The sequence below is a fragment of the Hibiscus syriacus genome, unplaced genomic scaffold (assembly GCF_006381635.1).
Source record: "Hibiscus syriacus cultivar Baekdansim isolate YM2019G1 unplaced genomic scaffold, ASM638163v2 tig00110194_pilon, whole genome shotgun sequence".
Taxonomy (NCBI): domain Eukaryota; kingdom Viridiplantae; phylum Streptophyta; class Magnoliopsida; order Malvales; family Malvaceae; genus Hibiscus; species Hibiscus syriacus.
In genome coordinates this window covers 550774-578674 of record NW_024062620.1, presented here as the reverse complement: position 1 = coordinate 578674, position 27901 = coordinate 550774, and the positions used below count along the sequence as shown (strand labels likewise).

The window sequence follows — 27901 nt, the reverse complement described above, 5'->3', positions numbered from 1 at the left end:
TTACATGTGCTGATGATGATTGCTTTTTATTAACATGGAATCCACGTGTCATCTATGTCATTTTTTTATATTTTAGGGTAAACTACACCATTCAATATTCTACTATCTTTTCACTCTTATTTTTATCACTATAATTTAAAAAATTTAATTTAATCGCCCAACTTTTGATCACTCTATAATGATATTGATTATTTTATTAATATTTTCATATGACATAGACATATTTTATTAATATTTTAATACCACATGAAATTATAATAAAAAAGTTAAATTTAAAATCTTAAATTGTATTCTTAAAATGTAGACCCAAACTATAAATTCTCAAATTATACCCTAAATCATATATCAAATGCTAAACGCCAAATTACAACCTCTATCTCGTCCTCGTCTTCATCCTCCCACCAACGACGATGACTCATCAATGACTTCACCATCGGATCACAACCCCAACCCCCTCCCTCGACCGCCTCACCAAAGGTAGGTGATTTTGTTGGTGGGGAGACTACAAAATGTTGATTATTATACATTGATTGGTTTTAGGCATGGGTGCTCAAGGTCTGAATTTGAGAGAACTCATTTGCTGTTTTGTTTAAGGGACAAGCCGGATAAAGTTACTAACTTTATTGATCGTAGGCGAGCTCGATCTGGACGATGAAGCCAAGATGTCGGCTTTCCTTCTTTACAGATTGCTTCAAAAAGTGTATTCCAGCTTGATCTATACAATTATGGATGAAGAAGCAGCTGAAAAGAAACGGAAGAAAACTGCTCCTTCTTTACAACTGAAGTGCCACGTTCGAGTATCATATGTCAAAGGTATATATATATATATATATATATATATATATATATATATATATATATATATATAAACAATTGAAGTGCCGCTAACCCAAAATTCAATCTCTAAATTTGCTTCATTAAATTACTTTTTTATATATAAAAAGTTTTTATTTTAATTATTAATGTAACTATTGCTAGACAAATTTTAATTAGTACAACACATTTAATACTTAACATTTACATGTTCTAATAATTTAATCAACTTTAAACAATTCAATAAGTTTAACATTCAATATTTATAACTTTGATCAATTTAATCATAAAAGCTCTTTAAATGGTCATCATCCCTCTCATCCACCCTTCTTACCCTCGTCGTTGCTTACTTTCTTGCCACCAACGAAGCTTAAATCCAGCGAAAGTTCTTTCTTCCGTCTCAACTTTCTATTCTCGTTCTAAATTCTCTTCACTAGGGCTGTAAATGAGACGAGACAAATTGCGAGTTATTCGAGATCGATTCGATCAAAATTCGGTAATCACTATAATCGAATGGACTCGATTAACGAATCAAAGCAAGCTACTTGATATTCGACTCAAAAAGCTCGCGAGCTACTCAAAAAAATATATATTAAAATTTTAGATTTTTTAAATTATTAATAATGTTGAATTTTATATGTTATTTAAAAAAACTACAATATAAGGCTTTCATGTATTTGAGGTTCGGATTCGAGATAGAGTCAAGCTTCAATTTTTTATTTCTAATGAAGCTTGAAAACTTTAAGCTCGCAAGCTTTCCAGTCGAGTCGAGCTTCAATTTTTTTATTTCGAGTTTGAGTCGAACTTGACAATTTTAAGCTCGCGTGTTTTCAAGTAGAGAAAGTTTTCGAGTCAAGTCGAACTCAACAATACTCGAACTCGACTCGGCTCGTTTACAGCCCTACCATCCACTCAGGAAGAAAATGTACTACATGATTTGGTTAACAATCTACAAGAAATTATTGGCAAAAAAGGAGGAATCAACAACGATGATGAACAAAGAATTACTGGCCTTCAAGAAAAAGCACAAATTCTAAAAAACCAGAGCATTGCTACTCTTCTTCATGCTTGAAGCATTATGGCATCCCATTACGCTTGGAAGATAAAAGATTTACAATGTAGTACAAATTATTGTTGGAGCAGTAGTTGTCGACCATCCAGGTCAGATTATCATTATTATATACCATATTTTTATGATATTTATAGTTATATGAATTAATGCATGTTGAATGATTACCTCTAATAGTTTTAATCTATCTTCTTATAATGGATTTGATGATATTAACATAATTACTAATTATGATATTTATCAAAAAGTAGTCTAACATTCCTGAACAACAGAAGGATGAATTTTCTTTATATATATATATGTATGTTTACTTATTTTCTTTCATATGTGCGTTTGTATTTGGATACATAATCTTTTTTTTTTATTAATTGGATACATAATCTAAATACATATAATTTCTAATTAGACTACTTCTCCAGTTGTCCCAGGTTCGATCCACTCCAATGTCATTTTAACATAATTTTAAGTTGACCACATAGTTTAACTTAAATATAATATTGTATACATTTACAAGGGATCCTGGCTTTCAATCCCACTCAATGCAAATTTAATTTCACTAATAAAATAGTGAATGATGAAGTGTAAAATAAAAAATTCATGTCAGCATTTTCATTAATTTTTTAATAGATTAATAACTAAAGTAAAAATAATATTAATGGTACAGTTTACTCAAAATAATTTTATCATTAACACTACAACACAATTAAAACAGCTGGAAAAATACCAAACTAAGCTCTATCTCTAATTAAATTGTAGTTACACATAAAAGAGTATATATTCTTATGAACTGGAAATTTTAAAGGAAAGAAAAGGATTCCATGAGAAAACCTTCCAAGAAAGATTTATACATACCCAGACAGTAATCATGGATGAATATGATCCTTGAGCACCACAGATGCAACTTTCTTCACCGACGAGCATGCCTTGAGCAGGTCGGATTCTGAGTGGGCAGCTGAAACAAACATCCTAATTCCCACAGGTAGTGGGCATTTATCGAGAGTTGACCTTTTCGAAACCACTACGAATACGGACTCTTCTTTCAAGGCCTGTAATTCGTAAGTTATTCGGATCAGACACTCGGGTGATGGAACTCAAATAAAGGCATCAAACATAGAGGCAAACAAGGCAGCGCACTTACATGATTAGCAAGGTCTTCTAGGAGCCGGAGGTCACCTTTCATTGAACCAGCTGATTTTTCGAGTCTAAGGAAAACAATGGGTGATTCTGGATGGCTTGCTAGTGACAGCCCCTGCACATCTGAGAGTCCTGTAATTGCAATATGTTCAGAACCAGAAATGGTTTGATCGGTTACACAACAATCACAATAATCATGTTTGTGCTGTAAGTTCTAGGCAGTATCTTCTATTATCTATGGCCGAAGGAAGGCTTACACTACAAAATGTTTGATTCCCACACAATTTAAAACATTTAAACAAGTATTAGTTCAATTAAATTACAGAGGTGCATCTGATGTTCGATAATTTGATGAGAAAATATCAGGAATTTTCTAGTACAGAAAAATGTTTGATTTTTCTTATAGGGCAAAAATGACATTTTTTATCTATTACCCCAAGAATAAAATCACCAAAGTATTTTCTAATCTGATTTTGCTGAGTTACATAATTAAGTAAGAAGATACTAAAGCTCCATTTTGCTTGATTTTGGCATTTCTATTTTGCTCAAGGTTATCAAGGACGCCAGATGCGCTCTAGGTGCTACGACCTCCATATAGCTTTAGGTGCAAGACAAAAGAATAAAGATTATAAAAAATAATGAAAAAAGAATTACAATACAAACTATAAAAAGAAAAACAGATGTTGTTCTGTTGTACAATACTAATACAGAGTAATGACTCCTCTGCTTCTAAACAACAACGTGAAAATTAGTACGTTTTCATGTCATATTTTGTTTTTAAATAAGCTTTTAGCAGACAGAGATTTGCAATATAGCATTGATTAGTTGAAATAAGAACATATCATCACGGAAACAAAGGAAACTCTTAAAACTGTATAAAAATTTGTTCAGAAACTAACCTTTCCATAAAATTGCAATGTTTTCCTTCAGCTTTGATGTCAAGTCAGGATTTTGCTCTAGGACATCAATAGCAGTAATTGCAGCACTAGCCAGATATGGGGGCAATGATGCAGAAAAGACATATCCAGAACTGCTCAACCGCTGACAAACATAAGTAAAATTAGCCTTTTAAAAGAGAATGAGGAGGGCTGTCTGTTCAAATAACGGTTAAAGAATACTACTAGGCCAGACTTCCACGTTCAACATAACTAGAAGGTTATAGTGTAAAATCTACATACTTGATGATCAATGACTCTAGCACTTCCGGTGCAAAATCCTCCTTCGGTCGCCAATGCATGCCCCATAGAAGCAGTAACAATGTCTATCTTCTCTATCTGAAATACAAATAATAATTAATCACCGAGTGAAAGCAAAAGTAAAAAAATGTCAATAGAATAGTTATAAACGGACCGGAACCCTGCAGTATTCAGTAAGTCCCCTTCCTGAATGGCCAAGTACACCAATTGAGTTACTCTCATCCAATAAAACACGGAAGCGGTACTTCTCTTTCAGTTTGATGATCTTGTCCAAAGGAGCTATTTGACCAGAATTCTGCGTATTTAACCTCAAGTCTTAACTACAGCAAGTGAAATATTAAATTTATGAAAGAAAGAATTCTAGAGACCTGAACCAATCATTCCAAGTGCCTTCATATTAACTAAAGTCTTTTTGCAATCTCTTCTTAAGACAGGTGTGACAAAATAGATGCTTATCAAGATAACAATTAACAAAATCCATAACTGCTCTTATACCTTGAACGTGTTAAGTAACTTTTCTATAGATTGAAGGTTGCTACATTTCAGCAATTCTATTAAGGGAAATAGCCAACTAAAAACAAATAAGTCATTGCAACAGCAAAAATGGCCATGACTTAATAAAGCTATGCAATTACTAATCATGTGAGAAACCATTTTATAACTGAAAAAGTGAGACATGAGGAGTTGTGATATACAAAATATTAGGAATTAATTAGCAAGATATTAAGAAGGATTCATTTATATGTATATATTCACTGCAATATTCATCTTTCCATATTTGGTACACAATTAATAGTATAAAATCAAACTTTAGCTTTTGAGTCAGACAAGCTGAATTATTCATAAACAGATCTCTTTTTCTCTTCTTTCTATTTTCTCTCTTATCTTTTCTTCTTTCTTTTCTCCCAACCTTCAAATCTTTCTTAATTTCATAGAACCACAATTTCAAAGACATCAACAGTTGCAAAATTTGGCTTCTAAAGAGCTCCCAATCAGGGAAAAAAGAAACTTCCTATGGAGTTAATAACTTTATGATAAATGCATGTACATGCATGAAGCAATGAATAAAAAAAGAAATTAAAGGCTAAGTGAAGAATAAGAAAGAAAACACTCAAACTTCCATAATTAAAAATCATGGCTTCCCAGCAATTTTATTAAAGGAAAATAATCAATCCAACACATAAAAGTAAACCACTGCAACAGCAAAACAGGTTATTACTATTGATTGTTTAGGCAAATAATGAACCTCTAGTGAGAAAATGGTTTATGACTATGAAATTGAAACTTGAAACTAAAACATTCACTTTAATTGAAGCATCTTTCACACGGAATATCAATTTCCATGAATCCAATAGCGGCAAACTTTGACAGCTAAAGTAATCCTTAACAGGAAAGGACACTTCATAATAAAGATGACTTTATGTTCAAAATGCAAATGACTCCATAAGAGGATCAAGGAAAATATTTTCTTTTTGCAAGGATGTAAGCCTAAGCATTATTGTTAAGCAAATTCTTCACATCACTACTCACTAGTCATTTATGGAAGCACTCTCGAGCACTCATCCTAATTTGTTCAGAATTTGGTATACCAACAAAAGATGAAATGGTTCAAATGAGAATGTCCTCAAGGATCGGTAATTATGTAAGGAAGACTATATGGGAAATGAACATTCAAAGTACACCACAATGACATGAAAGTCATTAAGTCAACAATACAGACTAGCACTGCACACGTTTATTGTCAGAAACATTTTAGAAATAGTCCAAACTAGTCTAATACTGCCACCATAAAAAAGTAAACCATTTCAGAAGGTGAAGTGAATCATTGTTGTTTATTGAAGAGGAACATGAGTGAATGTTCTTCAAAATACCACTAGACTTATTTATTATACCAATAACTCATGGGAAGTAATTTGAGACTGCACCTAGATCGGTATATGTTAATCTTACAGACTGCTATAAATTTGACAGAGGGACTGACCAGAAAACCAAATCATTAAAGCTTATACATACATAAGACAAAACATACCTGATAGACAGCTTCAACCACAATGTAGCGCCTCAATTTCTTAGCCCGCTGATTCTTGGCAGTAATTTTCTCTAGTGTCTTCTCTAGAGATTCCATATCATTGTGCTTGAAATATACAATGGTGCTTCTAGAAAGGTACAGACCATTTTGTATTCCCCAATGGACTCCCTCATCCCTAGATAACCACGCACAAATATAATACACAATAATGAGATAGAACCCCACACCTGAACATTTCTAAATAAAAATATTAAAAGAAAAGATAAAATTATGCTAATGCAAGGAAAGCATGACAATAGAAAATCCAAGGCCTAGAAAGATTACAAACATCATATGTAGTCCCTCAAAGAAAAAAACAACAAAAAAACTTTAAAGATGGAACAACTCAAAAAACAATTTAGACCTCTGAATACAAGCTCCATCACTTAAAATTTCCATCTGTTTTATTTTTACTAAATATAAAAATAAAACAAAAGGAGCTAAACTTCAATCTTCATGAGGTTTCCTCCAAAACTCCTTTCCAAGCAAACAACAACCAGAAATCAACATACAACACACCGAAAATAGAATGATACTAATACTAAAAACTTCCTGGCAACCAAATAATAAAGCAAAAAATGATCCTCTGTCTAAGCATTATTCATACATATAATGTACCAAGCTCAATCTTTATGGGACTATCCATTCATGATCTTTTACACAAAACTGCTGTATAAACATTTAAAAGAATTTGACCAAAAATGAAAAAAGAAAAACACCCATAAGGGATTCTTGGAAAAACTCTCAACATTCCAAAACACGCTCTCTTCTAGTTGGTTTTCAAAAGAAATAAAAAACCACCACTTTAGAATGGAAGGAAACTGTTATAAATTAATATAAGGGACAAGGTCCCAGTTTACCATTCTAGTTAGGGTGATAGGTTAAATTTAGGACTAGTTTTTAATTTGGTTCGAAAATGGTGAATCGTTAACAGTTGAAGAATACTTAGTGAGAAATTAAAAGAATAACTCACACTATTCTAAGCTTTTAACATCAGTAACAAAATTAGTATGATCAATAGTATAAACGAGAGAACATTTCATAGAATATTTTAACTTCTGTCCATTTTTTAACCAAATTATAGTGGTAAAGTGCATATGTTAGGACTTAGGAGACAAGAGATAAATATGGTCCTTCTCCCTTAAATGATAAAAAATGATCAAAGTTAACAGTTGGAGAATATTAAGTGAGAACTTAAAAGAATAATCGACATGATATTCTATCCTTTTAACATTTTTAACCAAATTAGAAGCACCAACAGTATAAACAAAGGAACATTTCACAGAATATTCTAACATCTGTCCATTCTTTAACCCAATTAGAAGGTATGCCTGTAAATTTCACATGTTATAGGTAAATTTGGAAGTTCACCCTTATATTGAACATGATAACTCAAAACTATGCCAATCAGAGCTATAAACAAAAGATAACATAAAGAACTATGTGTGTGTAAGCACATACAAGAGGATGCATTCAAAGATGAGATTAAAATTCACAAAGTTTGCACTAGTAATAATTTTAAAATATTTATAAATCTAAATTTAAATAAATTAGTTTAGTTTTAAAACATGGAAAACAGCAGCAGGCACACTGCAAAACAAATTCTAATTCAGTTTGTGAAAACCATCTATTAATATGACAAAAAGTTGTTATTCATAAAAGAACCCCAGTAGGACACAAGAAAATATGTCTATTTTCCTTGCTTAGGAATTCCAAGTTTTTTAATCAATCAATTTTAACTTATGATGCAAACATTGACAATGTGAAAGCGTAAAAAGTAAGGAGAAAGATTTTGTTCATACCATAGCTTGCCACGTCAAGCTCTGGCTAATAGCCATTTATGAAACCATTTAAAGCAATGAAAAGTCTTGTACTTACACAACAATTATGTCGCCCTTTTTACAAAAACATGGGATTGCACTGAACATGGTGGAAAGCCCATAAGAATAGAGGATGGAATCAGTCGTTCCCAGAAAGTTTGCTATTCTGGCCTCACAATCAAGGTGGACATCTGAACAATGTAAGGTTGTCATAGTCTGAATGTTGTTCCTATAGAAGATTTAGAAAGAAATCTCTGAAAGTATGCCAGTTAAGTAGCTTCAGAATTGATGCTTACCAATTGTTCCATAGAATCCACGAGGACCACAAGAACCGACACCATATTTCTCCATGCAAAGGTACAAGAATCCTGAAATAACAGATTTACTTCATAGCTATGTTTTTGTCTACTTAACCCCAAGGCTTTTCCTAGAAAATGTACACTTCTTGAGAAGCCATTTTTAAAATAATACCTAAAACGCTTCATAAACACAATTTGGTTTAGGTAAATACTGAGGAAATATCAAGAGGGGAAGTATATGTTTTAAGGAAAATTGGGAAAGGATTTAATTCTGCCATCTAGCTTTAGGGTTTTTTCCGATTTGTTATCTATTGGTTCCATAATCTTCTAAGAAAATAGAAGTAAATAACAACATATTACTCACAAGCAGCTTTTCATGCCCTACAAATCCAAGATAATTTGCAGAAGCAAAGTTCACAACTTCTTTTCCGTTGACTATAGCACGGGGCCCTGCAGCACTGTATAAAGGTGAACTTGTAAGCTAGTATACCTACGAAAGATTTTCTTTTCCTTAAAATTACAACTTTCTACAATATCAACTGTTATGTTCAATATATATCAGAATCAATTATTACAAGTACTGAACTGGATAACAAACACAACTAAGGCAACTCAAACTAACTCGAACTCTAGAGAACCCACACATGGTTTATACAGGGTGGGTCTCGGTCAAACCTGGGACCTCATGGATCCCAGGGTCTCAACCTTGCCAACTCTGCCAAGGAATCAAGGACAGGAAATGGTAAAAGCCACATTGGAGATAAGGCCGTTCAGATTGGGAAAGAAAAAAAAATGGAAACCACATTTCACTGAAAATAATACTCTCCCAGATCTTCAAAATTGAGGATGAAAGGAATACATGCAAGTGGAACCATAATTTTTGAAGAGTTGAATGCAATTCAGATTATGCAGAAACTAAAATCATATTCACCTTTCCAGCACAGGGGGTTCAGTCTGCATCTCTTCTGTAATAGGAGGAATAAGAGATTCTGGAACCCATTCATCACAGAGCTCATCTATTTCCTACAGACATTCCAGAGGATTCTCAGATTGTTAGGCTGACACAATATTATCAACTTGAAAATAAATGATATTGTAAACTGACACAATAAAATAATGCAGAAAGCATATCAATCACAGTATAATACAAGGTTAAAATATGACATATGCATCATTTAATTAAGTTATTATATATGTAAAATACATCAATAGGTAGAACACCAGTGCACTTGGTCCAGCACCTTATCAAACACATCAGTAGAAAATTTTAGGCCCAGACATAAAATTAGAAGAGTATATATGGCTAGCCTTGTGATAATAGTATGATGATTGAGACATGCAAACTTAGAAATTTGTTATCTGATAAGATAGTATTTATGGCAGAACGTAAGAACAATTGGATTCAAGAAAAAATAACAAAAATAAGTGAAACTGAACTGCAGATTACACATTTTGTGTAAATAATAGCTTGCCACTGTTACACCTTTCAATATAGTCCTTGTCAAATGGGATTAGAAAAAGGGTGTGTTGAAAAGCTATCAAATAAATTTTGACAGCAGTAAGGTTTTACCAAAGGCAACAAAAAGAAGACTACAGCTATAAATAAAAATCTTGAATCATTAAGGCTATGTTTTCTTGTTGCTTTGGCGTTGTTCTATTTTTCCCTTATGATCAGTTAATTTTATTTTTATCTTTTCTTAATTTTCTCATGCTATTGGTAAAAGAAAACGGCAAAAGCACCAACCATGCAGAGCCTAAATATTCTAATCCAAATACAAGAGTCAAATCCTGGATATGAACTATTGAATAGAAACATAACATGGTAATGAATTCTCAGAACTATAACATCAACACCCAAATAAACTTTAGACAGTATTAGTCCAGGGTGAACAACATTAAATGGAAGTTGAATTTCAGCACAAACCTTCTTAGTTAAAGGCCGCTTAGGAGGCTTGTAACTTTTTTGCGAAAGCAGAAAAAGAATGACCACCAAAAGAAGAACCTCCACAAACAAATGCCCTACAATCAAAGCTCAAAATTTTTTGAAGTTAATAAACATGTAAAGCACGAATGTGGAGAAAAGATAGCATCACGTAAATAAGATTTCGAGAGGGTACCGCCTATATGGACTCCAAACACTACGGCTCGTGCAGAAGGGGCATCCAAAGCCAAAGTGACCCAATTCAAAGTAGCATTAACGAATTTTAAAGCAGCTGATTCCATTGCAACTTGTAAGGCCACTACACAAATAATAAGATCTGATGAAGAATTTAATATGTGCTAAAGAAGCGAGTACTTTAGCCCACTCACCTCAACTTTGCAGCCATTAGTTAACAACTTTGAATTATTTTATACTTCCCCCAAAGAAAAAGCAAATCATAGGAGGTAAAATCATAGTAATTTAATTTATTATAAATGACTACAAAGCAAAATTAAATCCAGCGTAATAATTTTACATGAAAATAAAATTCCAAAAACAAAAGAAAACACTTTGAACGTTAAATTCTTCAACAATATCAACTTTGATAAGCAAATACACTTTTTCACTAAAAAAATACGTAGTAGAATTAACAAATAAACCAAAAAGTACATAAGCTAATGAAAATTATTCAAAAGTAGAATAAAATTTTAACAAAAAATAACACCATCAACCACACAAATACAAAAAGACAACTGAAGCAAATATAGAAAGAATACTAAACGATAAATACAAAGTTTTATATCTTTAAATGCTGATTGCAGAAGAAAAAGTAGTATATGTTTAGCCAGAAGAAGAATAAGCTAAGGAGATCAACCAGATTTGATTGAATATATATATATAACGATCTCCAAATAATTGTATGTAATTTTAATGGGAGAATCAAAATCAAAGTCGCAAAAATAAAATATATAAAAATAAAAGGCGAATTTCGGGAAAAGGGAAAAGGGAGAAGCGAGAGCGAACCTGGTGCGGAAACCGGAAAAGCTCAAACCTATTGATTTCAGTTCGTATGGATTTTATTTATATTTATTATTAATAATAAAAATTATATACGTTTTCTTTTGCAGCCTGGCTTTGACATAGGAAGGAATATGATGACGGTAAATCAAGGATTTGGTCAACCCAGTCAAGCCCACCGCTTTTTTTTTAGGCAAACTACACCCATGCCCACTCAACTATGGGGAGATTCTAATTTAATAGCGTTAACATATTTAGTCCTCAATAATTATACATTTTATCATTTAATCTTAATTTTAATTCAATAAATTTAATTTTATAACAAGATGTAACAGCTGATATTCTAACTAAGGCAAAATAGGGAATTTTCGAGCACTTAAACCACTAATACAAATATAATGTTTGGTTAATAATTGAACAGATATATATAATAAATTTTAGTTAATATGATATTAAAAATTTGAGTTTAAGATTTTTATATTTTGAAACTAAATATAATATTTTATTGTCTATGATTATGTATAAAATATATATTAAAGATCAAAATTGTATTAAAAAAATCGTTTAGCAAACTCAAATTAACGACCATAACTCAAATCATAAGACAAATTTGTAATTTGAATTTTAAATTTTTAACCATGATGACGTTATAACTTAAATTACATATTCTGAACTACATAATCTAATAAAAAATTAACGAAAATATAAATAATTCATATTTTATTTTTGAATAAAGAATAAAAGTTATTAACTAAACAGAAAAAAATTCAATTTAATTATTATATATACAATTATTGAATTATAATTGTGAAAAGAAGAAATATCAATTTGACAACTTGAATTATAACGTAAATATTGTTGATATTAGATTTCGTCCGGATACAAATTAAAGGCCCATCACTCTACAAAATTAGATCCAACAAACCTTTTAACGCTACAAAATTAAAGTATTCAACTCAAACTTGAAAATCAGTCCTCTAATTATTAAAATTGAGTTATTCGAGTTCTATTTTTAACTCGACTTGAATGTGACATTTTTTCGAATGAAGTCGAGTTTATAAAAATACGAGTCAAAATTTTTTGATCGAGTAAAATTAAAAAGATCAATTTTCCGAGTCGAGTCAAGTTTGGATAGGAGACACCAAGAGATATTCCATGCTATAGACAATAGAGAGTCTTGACTAGTGAATAATCCCAAAAAAAAATGTCACCCATTATCCTACGCTAACCATCAAAACTAGCACGAATCAAATTATCTGATTAGTTAAAAGAATGATTATTATTCCTACTGATTATTTTATAATCTTCCTAGATTAACGATAAATAAAAAAAACCCTCAAAACCAACACTTCTCACCTTTTATCCAAAAGAAACACCACCCATCAAACCCAGCACCTCCCACCATCGAACGCCCCCTAACCCACAACTAATTCAGAATACACCCAAACCTCTTGCTTGAAGTTAAATGAGTGTCCAAAGTCTTAAAGGACTAAATTGAATAGTTCAAAAGCACTAAAGCCTTCGTAAAAGGAAATAAAAGTTGGAACCCTTGTAGTACAATTAATGCATAGATAATGCTTTTTTTACTTCCTCCGTGAAATTTACACCATATATTTATAAACATCTTATTTTAATGATGAAATAATAATAAATAATCATTATAAAAGAAAGAAACATGAGAAATTTCTCCATTCTTCTGCCTTCCCAACGTGAGAAATAAGGAAGAAGTGGAATTTTCTCTCTTTTCTTCCACCCAATTTCAAAGAAGTATCTTCAATATTCCTATCATATTTAATATTTCAATATATTATTTTAAAATATACTAAATTCTAATAATTAATATCAAAATATTGATATTTACATCCGTTTAAAATATTCTAGGGATAGCATAAATTTAAAACCTTAAATTACACTATCCATTGATTTTTAGATAAAGATGAAATGTATTTAAGGTCATCTACTTATGAGTTTGAAATGGATATTTTTTAAAATATTATAATTTAATTATTCAAATAAAATATTATTATAAACAAGTCACTAATTATTAAATATCAGATAAAATAAATCAACTTATATAATAATATTTATTTTAAAATTTATAAATTCTATTTACTTTTAAATAATTCAATAAATTCAACCTTTAATATTTTAAAATTCAATTAATTTACTCCTTATTCTTCTCCAAAAATATTATATTACTTTTATATTATTTCTTGATATAATAACAATTTAATAAATTAATAAAATATGTAAATTTTGAAGATAAGCTATCATTATATCAAACCCACATCTATTTCAATTATAACAATAAAATGAAAAGACCACTTTATAATAATATTTAAATTTAGTGACTATTATATTTTTAAAAAATATCTCATTTGTTACCAAACAAATAATTTAATGGAGTGACTATTTTACCCTTTATATAAAAGAAATAAGAAAAGCCATTTTTGATCCATCAATTTAAGGGCATCTTCAACGAAACAAGAAGCGTTGATAAACTTCACAAAAGAGAGAAAGAAGAAATTAAGTCAAACAGTAGATCCATCAATAATTGTTCAAAATATAAACTAGAAATCCAATGTAACATAATACCACTCCTCAAGACTAAATGTTTCCCATAGAACTTTTTTCCTCAAAACCTTCAATACCAATACAAATCACCTTTTAAGCGGAAGTTGCGGCAACCTTCCTTGGCGATGCTTCGGTACCTATAGATCATGATCCATTCCGCAATAAAAAAATACGAACAATATGAAGAGAAGAACAGAAAATGTTCATATATCATATGCAATGAAACTAAAATCAGAAAGCAATGAGCTTAAGGAAAGTAGCATTTTCCTACCTTCTCTGAAACCGGTCTTGAACCTGCGTGGAACGTGGCGAAGATACCTCATCCTACCGGTTCCAGTTGTCTTTCTTCGGATTGCCTTCACACTCCAGTTATCTGAACCACAAAATTAAAGGAAGATTTCCCTTCGGGCTTAACAATTAACACGTAATCACAAAGCATATGCAACCATCTAGTATCCAATTTATAGCCGGCTTTGGACTCGGGTTTATATATTATAGGCAGCCATGTCAAAGGGTACTTCAAGAAGAATGAAGAATCGGACAGCATACCATATTCAAACTACAATATGGATCCCCATTTCCATTCACAAAATCGCCGGTAAAAGAACATTTATTGTAAGATTAAACTGAAGAATACTAAAACCATGACAGGTAAACTACAAGTATGATCATGCAAGTCAAGATTTCAGAAAGAAATGCATTCACATTCTTGCATGTATACATAGTTCATACTTTTACAAAGAAACACGTTCAAATCAGACACCTCTTGCTTCATTGTTTTTAGGCAAATGAACTTCAATCAGAACCAAATAAACAAATTCAAGGGAAAACTACAAACCCAGATTCTCAAACAGCTAAACAAAAAGAAATCCAGATGGGGAAGAAGACTTAATCAATAAAAGCACAAACAAAAAATGAAGCTTTAGAGTTGAAAGAAAGTAGGGGGAGCAGGAAGCTTACATTTCCTCTTACGGGCAGCGGGGAAAGCACAGGCGGAGCAACGGCTCTTCTGGAGGTGGAAGCTGCGGCGGCCACATCTGACGCAGAGAGTGTGGGTCTTGTTCCTTCTTTTACCAAAACTCCCAGTTCCCTTTCCCTGCAAATTACCATTCCATTTCATTGACGAATATATTAAAACAGATCGCGAGCAGAAAAATAACACAAAAGAGAATAAAAGGAAAGAAGAGTATCGTTTACCATTGGAGCTGAGTTGATTCGGGAGAAACCCTAAGATACGGTGTTGAATTAAGAAAGAGGGCGGCGGAGAAGAGATGGGTTTATATTGGGTGACCAACTAACAAGGGTTGTGTAATTTTACTTTTGGTAAACCATACCATTAGTCATTCAATTATTACTGTTCTCTTATTTGATTATCAAACTATTTTGTCTGCAAAGTTGATCACTAACGTTAGTACTTTTTATTTTGATCACCTGCCATTAGAAAAACTAATGGAGATGGTAACGTTACATGATATAATAAATATTTTTAATCTTTAAAACTTGTATATTCTATCAATTTGATCTTAATTCAAAAGTAATTTAATAAATTTAATCTTAATGTTCACAAATCATTTCAATTTGGTCTTTTATTTTATTTCTAAATAACTCAATATATTTAATCATCTAGTAAGCTAGAAAACACATCATCATTTTATTAGTTAAAATTAAGAAAAATATGGATGAGTTTGGGATCAAAAGTGATATATTTAGTTATTAAATTATTGAGAAATAAAATAAGGAGAAATTAAAAAAAATTGTCAATATTAGAGCTAAATTTATTAATTTTTTGAATTAGAATCAAATTGATATACAATGTAAGTTTTGGGAGATAAAATTATTATTATATAATGTCACATCACCTTATTTATTAAGTTTTAACGAAAACTTAAAAGTTAGTGACTAAAATAGAAGAATATGAAACTAACATTAATAAGACCGTTCTCATATTTAATTCCCAAGAAAGATTCATTGAAAACTTTCAGTGACTTCCGACCTATAAGTGTATACACCATCATGTACATATTGAATTGATAACGAAAATTACAGTCCGACACCTCAAACACATCGTACCTCCCCTTGTTCATCCAACATAGATTAGCTTTGTACACGGAAGATCAATTATAGAAAATATAATTATTAATCAGGAAATCATTCATTTTATGAGCAGTTCAAAAAAGAAAAGAAAAAAACATAGAAAACAATTAAAATCCACCTCGAAAAAACTTCTTACTGCGTCCATTGAAAGTTCATTCAAGCGTTTCTTGAATGAACTTTCTTTCCCATGCTTCATATCCCCCAACTTTACTAGTTTCATTAGCCGAATATGGAATCTACTCTGGGCACAAAGTATGCAAGCTGATTTGGAGCCTACATATTCCCCAACGACTCCGGCTATTCCTATCAGGGTTTTAAAAAACGTTCCACGACTGCGATTTCGTCCGCGATATAGCGGTTTTGCCGCCATCCGAGTTACCCGCTACACTCGCAATAACTCCCGCGACGGCCACAATCACGGTAAATCCGAAATGACCGAAAACGCGACCGCGATCGCGATTTAAAACCCTGATTCTTATAAAGGGAAGATTATGAAGAACCACGAAAGATACCGTCGTACTCTCACAAATGATCCTTCTTGCCCATGTTGCAGATGCTCCCAAGAAACAATCATCCACGTCTTGCGTGAATGCCCCATACCTCAACGACTCTGGCTACAGGTCCTCCCTTTGGACTCTAGAACTGATTTTTTCTCTACTGAACTAAGTGACTGGCTACTAAAGAAATCTATCCTCGCATGGCAAAATGTTAGAAATATAATATAATAAAATGTAATTAGTTGGTATTGAGTTAGTCAAAACTAACTGAGTTTGTTAAAAGTTAGTTAATCTGTTGGATCAAAGTTGTAAAACTTGTTTGAGTAGTGCTATATAAGTACTGTTTGTAATGGGTTGGAGTACCTTTCATTAATACTCTTTCAGTATATTTCCCCTGTTTAAGTCTCTCTTCTTATACTCTGGTCATTGGTCGTTCCTCATATCTTGTCTCCGATGTCTCCTTTCTCACACAAACGATGGCCTACACTGGTCCTCCCTCTTTGTCTCAACAACATGGCAATTATGGAAGAACAGGAACGGTACTATCTTCAACAATACCTCACAAGAAGCAGATGACGCGTTGTTATACTATGGCATTACTTGGGCTCGATATTTTGACAGATGCTCACCAACCACCCACATCAGCCCTACACCACGAGCCACAAATTGAGGAAACGTCTGGACCCCCCCTCAACGAGGCTGGTACTGCCTAAACTCTGATAGCAGTACCAACCCCCAAACTGGAGCCACCGCCATTTGTGGAGTCCTACGAGATTCAACAGGAAGATGGGTATATGGATACTCTCGAGGTATTGGCATGTCCTCAGTTCTCAACGCCGAATTATGGGGTATATTTGAAGGCCTAAACTCGCTAGGTCCCTTGGACTCGAACTGCTTCAAATCTAAACAGACAGTGCGCAAGCGGCGAAACTACTGGATGACCATGATGCAGGAAATAATAGACTCTCCCTTGCTCGCTTAATTACCAAGCTGAGGAACAAGCTTCGACAACAGAAATCAGATGGGTTCCGCGTAAGGCCAACATTGCGGCTGAATCTGATCACAGGGCTAAACTAGTTCAACCACTACACTTCCAGCTGATTTCTCTGGCATCCCCACCCGCTTCTTTGAAAGATATCCTTGTTCGTGACTCAGGAGTTACTACGCAGCAACCTGGCTATAGCAACTAGCCTACTGTGATAGGCATTTTAAATTAAAAAAAAAATTGTTTATTGCTTACGAGAAAATCACGATTGCCTTGTAGGGCTTACATTACTAACATATTCCCAATTTGGTCCCTGAATTTGGATTCCATCACACATTTTAGTCCTTAATAGAATCCAAGTTCTAGGACTAAGTAGATGAAGTTGTCAAGTAGTGAGACTAATTTGGATGAAAAAAAATTCAGCAACCAAGTTGAAAAAAATTAACAAATTTAAAGACTATTAATGTGGACCAAAAAAGGTGAAGGGCCAATTTAAGAAAAATAAAATTCAAGTTCAAGAACTAAACTTGTTTTAACCCTTTTAAAGCCTACACCACAATTCTATTGCATCCATGTCCACATTTAATTCGGATTGAGACTATTTTTAACTAAAATCCACTTAAAAATTGATATAATTAATCAAAATCCTAGAATTGAAGAGTAGAAATAAAAGCAAATCTTCTTACAAACTCTAGATTATCTACCAATTGAAAACCATGCATTAGGTGGCCTTTAAACCTTAAAGGGAATAAAATACTAAAAATAAAATTTCTCAAAATTTGAGAATTTTTTATCCATATATAATAATACAATAAAATTTGTAGCTTAATTAGAATAAGTAACTTAACTCATCAGTGGCCTTAATAATAAAAAAGAATATTATTTTTCCTAGAAGTCTTGAGTTCGAACAATTGTGTATGTCAGCAAAGTGTTTGCGTTATGAATTGATTAAAAAAAATTCTAAACTTATATTAACTTGTAATCACATCTTAAATTATTTTTAAAAAAACAAAAAACAAGCACCTTCACAAGAATGCCAAGTTATTATTATTATTTAGGCAAAAGACATGCACATAAACATGGAGGACACTGTCATTAGTGATTTCCTAAGACTTTAGTGCAATTTATCCTCAAATCAACTCATCTTCCTCACTGATTGTCGGTCATTGTGCTAAATCATGGTATTTATTCATCCCAGTGTTTTGTTTATTTTTATGAGTTTAAGTATTTATGCTTTCAATGATGATATGTTTTGCAATCTGTGATGGTTCTTACGGTAGCAAGGCTAGTGTCAGCGCTAGTGACTCGGCCAGTCGCCTCGGTCACGACCATGCTTTATTACAGTCATCTTCTTCCTCGAAACCTCAACTTAGAACGATTGGTTCGACATGAGTTGTTGTGTCCTGAAAACTAATTGTTCATTTCCTCATCAACCTCTTGAGATGTTTCTGGGATTAGTCCTTTGTTGTTCCATTTTTAGGGATGGTACCCATTGATAGATCGGTGAGTTTTATATGACCGACTGTTTGTATGTTAATATTCAAATTTATATGTATTTTTTATAATTTTTTTGACTCGACTCGATCAAATGTTCACCCCTAACATATTGATCTATAAAGTGATGGAGCCAGCAGACTGTAGTAGAAAACCATCGTTTATACAAATCAGATTGTGTGGGCTAAAGGTGAAGATTGGGAGGAGATTGAAGAAGCTAAGGAAGAGTAGTGTGTTGGTTAGTATTTCGGCAGCAAGAATCGGTCTTTACAAGCAGGTTATGAATTAGTTGAAGACATGGTGACACTTATTTTCTCTTGTTTGCTATTAGATATGCACAAGGATTTAAATAGCGGACCTTATAACTGTAATAGTATCATCCGAAACTGTTATTACATGATTATGATAATCATAATTATTATAATAACACTTATTATATTTGTAATCACGATATCAATTGAGAGGTTTTAATTACTTGCTTTAGAGATTGTTGACATGATTATTTATATTGCTGATGGTGTCTATCCTAAAATTTTATTTGTGTTCACTCTATATGAAAATTTTCTTTAATTATATATGTCTATCCTAAAAGATATTTCCAAATCCGTGACTAAGCTAATCACAATTTATGAGTGACCAGCTGAGATTTGAGACAATCTACTCACATGGGTTTCAACTTACAACACTTATTTACTGAAATGTTGGCCGTATAGCAAGCAGGCACATCAATATAATATACACGATAATAAATATTATGTTACTGATATAATGGGTAAATAATAGCAAAAAATATATAATAACACACGTTTACTTAAAAAAAATATTAAAATAAACAATTATACACGCAAAATTAAGGATATAATCAATATTCAACAACAAATTACAAAATTGTCATACGAAAGTATCGAGAGTCTTTCCATCCTCCACATATTCCTATAATATCTTTTCCTCTTAATTTGTTTTTTATCAAACGAATCACACAACAAATTTCTCAAACCGAATCAAATGAAATTCATATCACAAATTCTGTCATTTGTCTTTCAAGCACTAATAATGGATTGAAAATACCCAAAATCATTGTAATCTCACTGTTTCATCCTTGCCCAAGACTTGTGCAGAGCTTTGTACTGCAAGAAAAACCAATATGTGATTACATGTTACTGCAGCTAGCATCATCGGCTTCAATTAAGCTATAATGGTATATTGTAACAGTAAAACATTTCAAAGTTGTTCTGACTCTTCTTCTAATATTATGCTATCAAATCACAAGTTTCTAAACAGGAGACTTTTTTTTTGAATGACTAAACAGGGAGACTTACTTGTTCAGATGGAGGTGGCTTAAACAGTGTCTGTTCCAAAGCCTTAGAGTCCCATTCAATCGAAAACTCTCGTGCTATGGCATGCATCAGTTGAAGCTTCATCTCCTTTGTAGGAGGCTCCGCCTGAAGCTTCTCTACAAACTGTATATACTCAATTATTTGGTTGGTACTTAAATGAAGGTGTAATGATAAAAGTAATACCTCTTACGCAGGATTGAATAATCATTTTAGCCTTTATTATTTTCTTTGAAACATTTTAATCCCAACGTTTCATTTTAAGGCAAAATGACTCCTAATTGGATGGAAATTGTTAGCTGATTAACTGTCAATGTTTTTTTGCTAATGTAACACATGCCATGTGTCTAAAATGATGATGCGACACATGTCACATATACATAAGTGATGATGTGGTTGTATCATGTGTACATAAATAATGATGTGATACATATTATGTGTATATAAGTGATGACATGATACATGTCAAATTATCAATTTGAACACATAGGACTTGCCACATCAACGACAAGCAATGATCATTAATCAATTAACAGTTTCTATCTAACTCAATATAAAATGATAAGACTAAAGTGTTTCAAGTAAAGAATAGAAATCAAATTGAATATTTTCTCAAACATTAATGATGAATTTTGGTATTATGCCCTAAAAGAATAGAAGAAAGAAACATGTTGGACTTCATGCCATCTAATGTGTCTATTACCTCTCGGTTTAAATAGAGTTCTAAGGGATTTTCGTATTTCTCAATAAACAACACTACGAGGGTGCGTAGTTCTGACAAATCGGTGAATCAGGCTGCGACGTATATCAGAGACGTTAAAATGATGATGTGATACATGTTATACGTACATAAGTGATGGTGTGGCACATACCACATGTACATAAGCGATGATGAGACACGTCATATGTACACAAGTAATAATATTACACATGTTACATGTACATAAGTGATGACATGATTTGTGATATATGTTATGTCATTAATTTGAACACATAAGACTTGTCACGTTAACGACAAGTAGTGATCATCAATCAATTAATGGTTTCCATCCAACCAAATATTCCAAGACAAAATAGAAATGAAAGTGAATATTTTATCAAACATTAATTGTTAATTTTAGTATTATGCCTTAAAAAATAGAAGAAAACAACTTCAAGCCATCTAATGTATCTATTACCTCTCGATTTAAATAGGGTTCTAAGGAATTTCCGTATTTCTTAGTAAACAACGCTCTTAAGGTGCGTAGTTCCGGCAAATCGGCAAACCGGGCTGCAGCGTATATCAGAGATGCTATCGCTTCTCTGCATTCCTCGGGACACTCACTGTAATGGAAAAGAAGTAGATTAACACAAGAAATGTATAATCAAATATCAATAGAGACGTGATACCTCTGTTTTTGCATAATAGAGACGTGCATTGAGATGCACAGTGAAAACTGCTCTATGAATTTGTAACAGGCGGTTTGGTTTTGCTCGATCGTAAGACCTTCAGCCTGCAATAACATACACAAAGTGGTCAGGAGCTATAACTTATTAGCCAAGTAATTTATATCTAATTAGATGTATATAGATTGTGTAAAATGTGAATTTAAAATGCACAAGTTTGGTTCAAATAAGACTTCCAGTCCTATGACCGTCTCATGAGCCTCTTCCTAAAGCATTTAATCGGAATTTTGGTATATAGATATGCGTACGATAACCACCAAAAGAGAGAGACGAAAGAATATAGAGTAAATGCTTCTTCTACTACTCTCAATAGAAGAATGAGTGGAATGACATAGTTATAAATGAGGTGGAGAATGTCTCAATTCATAGTTGAGTCCCCCTACATAATGTAGAGTTAATCTTGGACGGAAAAGGTGTCCTAGCTTTTCCAGTCAATGCACATGAGCTCTGACGGATGCCATGAATCTCAGGAGAAGAAAATAATTGGAAGGACTCCATCAAATAGATGCTTAAAACGAGCAACAAATCAGAAGAGAAGAAAAAAGAACTAACAATATATTAAAAAAAACAAATCATTACAGATATGCTCCAGCACATGCCAACACAAACAAAAACAAGCAAGCAAACGTGGGGGGCTGTCTGTGAATGATATATATATATATATATATATATATATATATGAGTTGCTTGGGAAGCAAGGTATTAAGAAAACAAAGAAAAATTTATCGTTACTGTTGGCTACCAGAAGAAGAAACAGGAAAAAAAGGGGCAAAAATTAGTATTACCCTTCCATAAGCATTGTAATCAAGATCGTTCTTCAGAAGATCAGCAATATCTTTCTTCAAAAAGTTTTCCACCGCATTTCTCTTCTTCTTTATAGTCTCGAGCCTCACCTTATTAATCCTCAGTGCCGATTTACTAATCAAAAACAAAATGAAAAGTCTAATGAATCAACAAACACATTGACCAAAATTCAATGCAACCAGGAAAAAAAACTGCAATATGAAGCTTTGGGTTTTGTGTGTCTAACCATTTTGAATAGAACTTTGGCTTCAACAATAAATCAAACATCTTGTGAGCTGAGAATCAAAACCAAAAAGTCTGCTTTTTTTTTCTTTCCTTTTCCTCTCTCTTATCAGGGGAAAAAAGCAAGGTTATAGTAATGAATATATACACCTTTAATCTGCATGTCAGAAAACCTAAAGGTATAAAAAGCAAAGCTATCAGATAAAGATTTGTAGTTGAAAAAGAAGGAAAGGGGGAGGAGGTGGAATGGTTGTGTATTAATAGCAAAGAGAAAATAAGCTGAAACGATAAGCAAATGAGGTTTCTGTTTTGAAAGAATCTTTAAATAGGATGAATGTCAACTAAATATATATATATAGATACATATGGTTGAAAATTTAAGGAAATGAAGATGGCAGCTGCTTATAAAGTTTGAAACAGAGGGGAAATCATTGCCACGCCGGACGCTGATGTTCCGCCACTAAAAAATATTTACGCGACATTCCTTTTTTTCAGTTAAAAAAAGCAGGCTTCAGCACCCATGGGTTAAAACAACACACTACACTATTAGTATGTCAACTATTACTTTTGTTCTGTTTTAGTCATCTAATTTTTTTTTAAATATACTTGACGTTTAGTTTTAGTTTCATTTTACTTTCTCATCATAAAAAAGTAAGGGTGCAAATAGCGCTCTATATTTTTTGTCTAACCGACTTTGGTCATCAATTAAAAATTAAGGGAAAATGGTCACTAACGTTATCGATCCGTTTGAATTTTGTCCCTAATATTATCGATCCATTTGATTTTAGTCCCTTAGCCGTTAACTTCCGTTCAATTCTAATCCCTCAACCATGTTATTTTTTTTTGAATGAAACCCTCAACCATGTTATTTTTTTGAATGAAACCCTCAATCATGTTAGGGACTTAAACAAAAGGGGATTAATGGAAAGTAATAACAGAGGGACTTAAACTGGACGAACCGATAATGTGAGGGACCATTTACCATTAATTTTTAAATTGGTAACCAAAGTTAGTCAGATGACACATTAGTTTTTAATTTTACCCCTGAATTTTATATAGAATACTAATTTGACCTTGAACTTCAGATAAAATATCATTTTGACCCTAAACTTTATATAAAATATCAATTTAATCCCTAAATTCGATCAAAGTCTCTCGTCACCACCACCACTCACCATTGACGTCATTGGTCACCGCTAGTCAACATCGATCATCATCACCGTCAACTGTTAGACCATAAAATTTACAATTCATTCCTTTTGCATTCTGAATGTGAATCTAGTGTCTGTTTCGTCGAAAACATGTGTAATTCAATAAATCTAACCTAAAATTCTTTGATTTTCTTTAACATTGAACCATAACAATAAATTTATTAGTAATATCCCTTTAAGTTGTTAAATATAATTTTTCTCATCCACCTTCACTTAAATTATTTTAGGTGGGATTTTGTTTTCCTCTTTTGATCTTAAGAAACGAATTTCCACCGGGGCCACAATTTGATTAAGTTCTCCAACATCATGCAATAAAAACAAAATGATAGGAAAATCCAGGGTTTAATTGTGGATATATAATTAGTGTCACCAGTGATGGTTCGAGGGGAAAGGGCGAGGGAGCGTCCCTCTTAAAAATTTCAAAATCTCTATATTTTAGATATTTTTGTATTTTCTATCGATAATATGTTTCCATCTCCTCTTAAAATTTTATGAATTCGTCTCCTAATATAAAATCATACGTTTGTCGCTGCGCTAATATCCAAGTACAAGAAGAGGAAGGAAAAAATAGGCGTCCATAGCATGCTTGGGAAATACTTCAGTGGCTTAATTACGTTATACATTTAATTAAGGAGTTGGTGAATTATAATTATAACAAACAAGCGTTTAATTATGTATACCATACGCTCTAGGTTAACTTACAAGTCAGGACCATGTTAAGCTCTTTGGTGCCATACACAACGTACTTCTAGAGGTTAGCTGTTATAAGTTTAATTAGTCCTTAACTACTTTCTTTTAAATGATTTTAAAAAGTTACAAATTAAAGTTAAAGTACATATTCATTATTGAATATAAAATTCATAATCATAATATTATAAACATGATAAAAAATAACGTAATAATATTTTAAATAAAAAGTTTATGTATTTGATTATGATATAGATTTAGATTTTTAATGATTTTATTTCTAAAGGAATATTAATAATATATTTATTATTATGGTTTAATTTTAATGGAAATCAAAGGGTTTTAGGTTAGATTTGTTGAGTTACGAATTTTTTTTTGGTGAAAAGAACATGAGATTCACATTCAGAATGTTAAGAATGAGTGAATTATAAATCTTGGGGGTCTAACAGTCGATGGCGATGGCGGCCAATGCCGATTGACGGTGATCGACAACAATGGTGGTCAGTGGTGGCAACGATAATAGACTTCGATCGAATTTAGGGGTTAAATTGATCTTTTATATAAAGTTTAGGGGTCAAAATATACTTCATCTAAAGTTTATGGTCAAATTAGGGATAAAATTAAAAACTAACCCTTTTGATTAATGTGTCATGTAATCGTATCAACAAAAATTAACAGTTAAGTGATTAAAATATAATAATCAATAATGTAAATAATTAAAATTTAATAAATCAATAAAATAAGTGATTAAAATATAATATTTTAAAATTTGATAAGTAAAATTGTAAGGACATTGACCAATCCAGTATTTTATAGTAAAAAAGGAAAGAAAAATGAATTTCGTGCAAGACGTAATTCAAACCTGCACCCGAAAAGGCAACATATTTTGTCACTGAGTTTATGGTTTTCCTCGCGAAGGAAAAGTATTGTATAATGGTTTTAAGTCTAATTTATTATTATATATAGAGTAAAGTATAATAATGGTCACTGAATATTTCTGAAGTTTGTATTTAGGTCCCCTAATTTTTAAAATTTGTAATACAGTCCCCCAACATTTATTCCGTTTTCAATATGGTCCCCCAACTTAAACCACCGTTAGAAAATTAAGGTAAATTATAAAAACGGTCATTGAACTTTTTAGGCACTTGAATTTAGGTCCCTCAACTTTTAAAACTTGCAAAACATTCCTAAATTTCATTCTAAACCCCAATTTCCAAAGTAATTCAATTTTATTCTAAACCCTAAATTCCAAAATAATTCAATTAAATTCTAAACCCCAAATTCTAAAATACTTCAATTTAAGGTTTAGAAAATAAATTTATTAATTATTTCAAATAAACACATATTGATATAATATATAATTTATAAAAATTCAGAATATTATTTTACCAGGTCATATTGAACCTAGATCTACCTATTTATAATAACATTTCAATAGAAAGATGTTTCAAAATATTTTAAAAATATATATTATTTTTTACTAAACACGTGACTTTATGGAAATGACCAACTGTTACCAAAAGATCTACAACCTCATTCATCCAATTTAGTATGAATTCATTTCCATTCACATCTAAAACCAAATTAACCAATACACTAATCTGTATTAACAAAAGAAAACCCTTTCTTCTACTTATACTACATATGCATAATGCAGTTACAGAATTAGAAACGGTACCTCTTGGAACAAGTTACTTAGAGATTGTCTCTTGCTCGATTGATCATCTTCCATGTTGTCGTCGATAACATCTTTGTCCTCGGCAGCCTCGTCGATAGCTTCGATCTTGTTTTCACTTCCAGCAGTAACAACATCAGCAGCAGCAGCCTCCTTTGCTTCGGGAACTGACTCTTTGGACAGTGAAGGCGGTGGGATCTCCCCTTCGTCACCCATCAAAACCTTAGGCTAGGTGGCGCAACCTCCCATGTTTCCTTAGTTGGAGAGCTTTGTCTTGTTTTGGATATGAATGGTTCGCCTGTTTTAGGCAAGTGAGAGCAGAAAGAGAAGGATATAGGAGATTCATAGGGAAAAGTTATGTTGAAGGTTGATTGGTTCCGAAAAATGTTAAAACAAAAGAAATCCCAAGAGACAAAACGAAAAGTAAAACATGGTGCTTAGATTTTACTAACGTTCCACAAAGTTTGCTTCGACAGTTATTAATGGTCATAATAAACAGGCGTCCCAAGCTGTAAAACACTTTATAAATCCAATTTGTTGAAGCCTGAAAAGATAAAACGTATAGAAAATTGGAGTAGGAAGCGAAACAAGTGGTGTGATGAAGATGGTGGTAAAAACAGCTATGAACCATCGCAGGCATGGAAATGGGTTGTAAAATGCTTCGGGTGGGGGTTTATATTTTTCTGTCAAATGTTTTACAAACTCACCTAAAGCATTGACAAAAATTATTCCATCAATACAACGCCACTTTCATAATTCCATAAAGTCACGTGTTTAGTAAAAAATAATATATATTTTTAAAATATTTTGAAACATCTTTCTATTGAAATGTTATTATAAATAGGTGGATCTAGGTTCAATATGACCTGGTAAAATAATATTATGAATTTTTATAAATTATATATTATATCAATATGTGTTTATTTGAAAAAATTAATAAATTTATTTTCTAACCCTTAAATTAAAGTATTTTAGAATTTGGGGTTTAGAATTTAATTGAATTATTTTGGAATTTAGGGTTTAGAATGAAATTGAATTACTTTGGAAATTGGGGGTTAGAATGAAATTGAGGATTGTTTTGTAAGTTTTAAAAGTCGGGGGACCTAAATTCAAGTGTCTGAAAAGTTCAATGACCGTTTATATAATTTACCCTAATTTTCTAACGGTAGTTTAAGTTGGGGGACCATATTGCAAACGGAATAAATGTCGGGGGACTGTATTGCAAGTTTTAAAAGTTGAGGGACCTAAATGCAAGCTTCAAAAATGTTCAGTGACCATTACTATACTTTACCCTATATATATATATATATATATATATAATCTTTAAATTTTTGTATTAATTTAACATCGTTAAGTTAACGAAAATAAATGATTGGGATTGTTTATTAATTTTTTCATTGAATATATTATTATTTATTACTGTTAATATCAACTGTTTATTTTTATTCGTCTAACTATTTTAAATTAATGTGAACTTTTTTAGTTTTATATTATGTAACTGATATACCTACGTATAAATGAGTCGAGTCGTGAGCCTAAAA

General features: G+C 32.1%; 2 protein-coding genes and 1 pseudogene across 2 annotated transcripts; all 3 read right to left on the bottom strand.

Moving 5' to 3' along the window:
• Positions 1-2637: 2637 nt before the first annotated feature.
• Positions 2638-11483, bottom strand: LOC120217913 (annotated as a pseudogene).
• A 2369-nt stretch (positions 11484-13852) lies between these two features.
• Positions 13853-15217, bottom strand: LOC120217856 (60S ribosomal protein L37-3-like). The gene is made up of 4 exons (XM_039214885.1): positions 15109-15217; positions 14872-15007; positions 14183-14284; positions 13853-14048 (listed from the first exon to the last, which is right to left on the bottom strand). Exons 1-4 carry the CDS (start codon positions 15109-15111, stop codon positions 14005-14007), a joined length of 285 nt encoding a protein of 94 aa, XP_039070816.1. The 5' UTR covers positions 15112-15217; the 3' UTR covers positions 13853-14004.
• A 6414-nt stretch (positions 15218-21631) lies between these two features.
• Positions 21632-26576, bottom strand: LOC120217984. The gene is made up of 3 exons (XM_039215004.1): positions 26347-26576; positions 22547-22679; positions 21632-21808 (listed from the first exon to the last, which is right to left on the bottom strand). Exons 1-3 carry the CDS (start codon positions 26574-26576, stop codon positions 21680-21682), a joined length of 492 nt encoding a protein of 163 aa, XP_039070935.1. The 3' UTR covers positions 21632-21679.
• Between the last annotated feature and the right edge of the window lie 1325 nt (positions 26577-27901).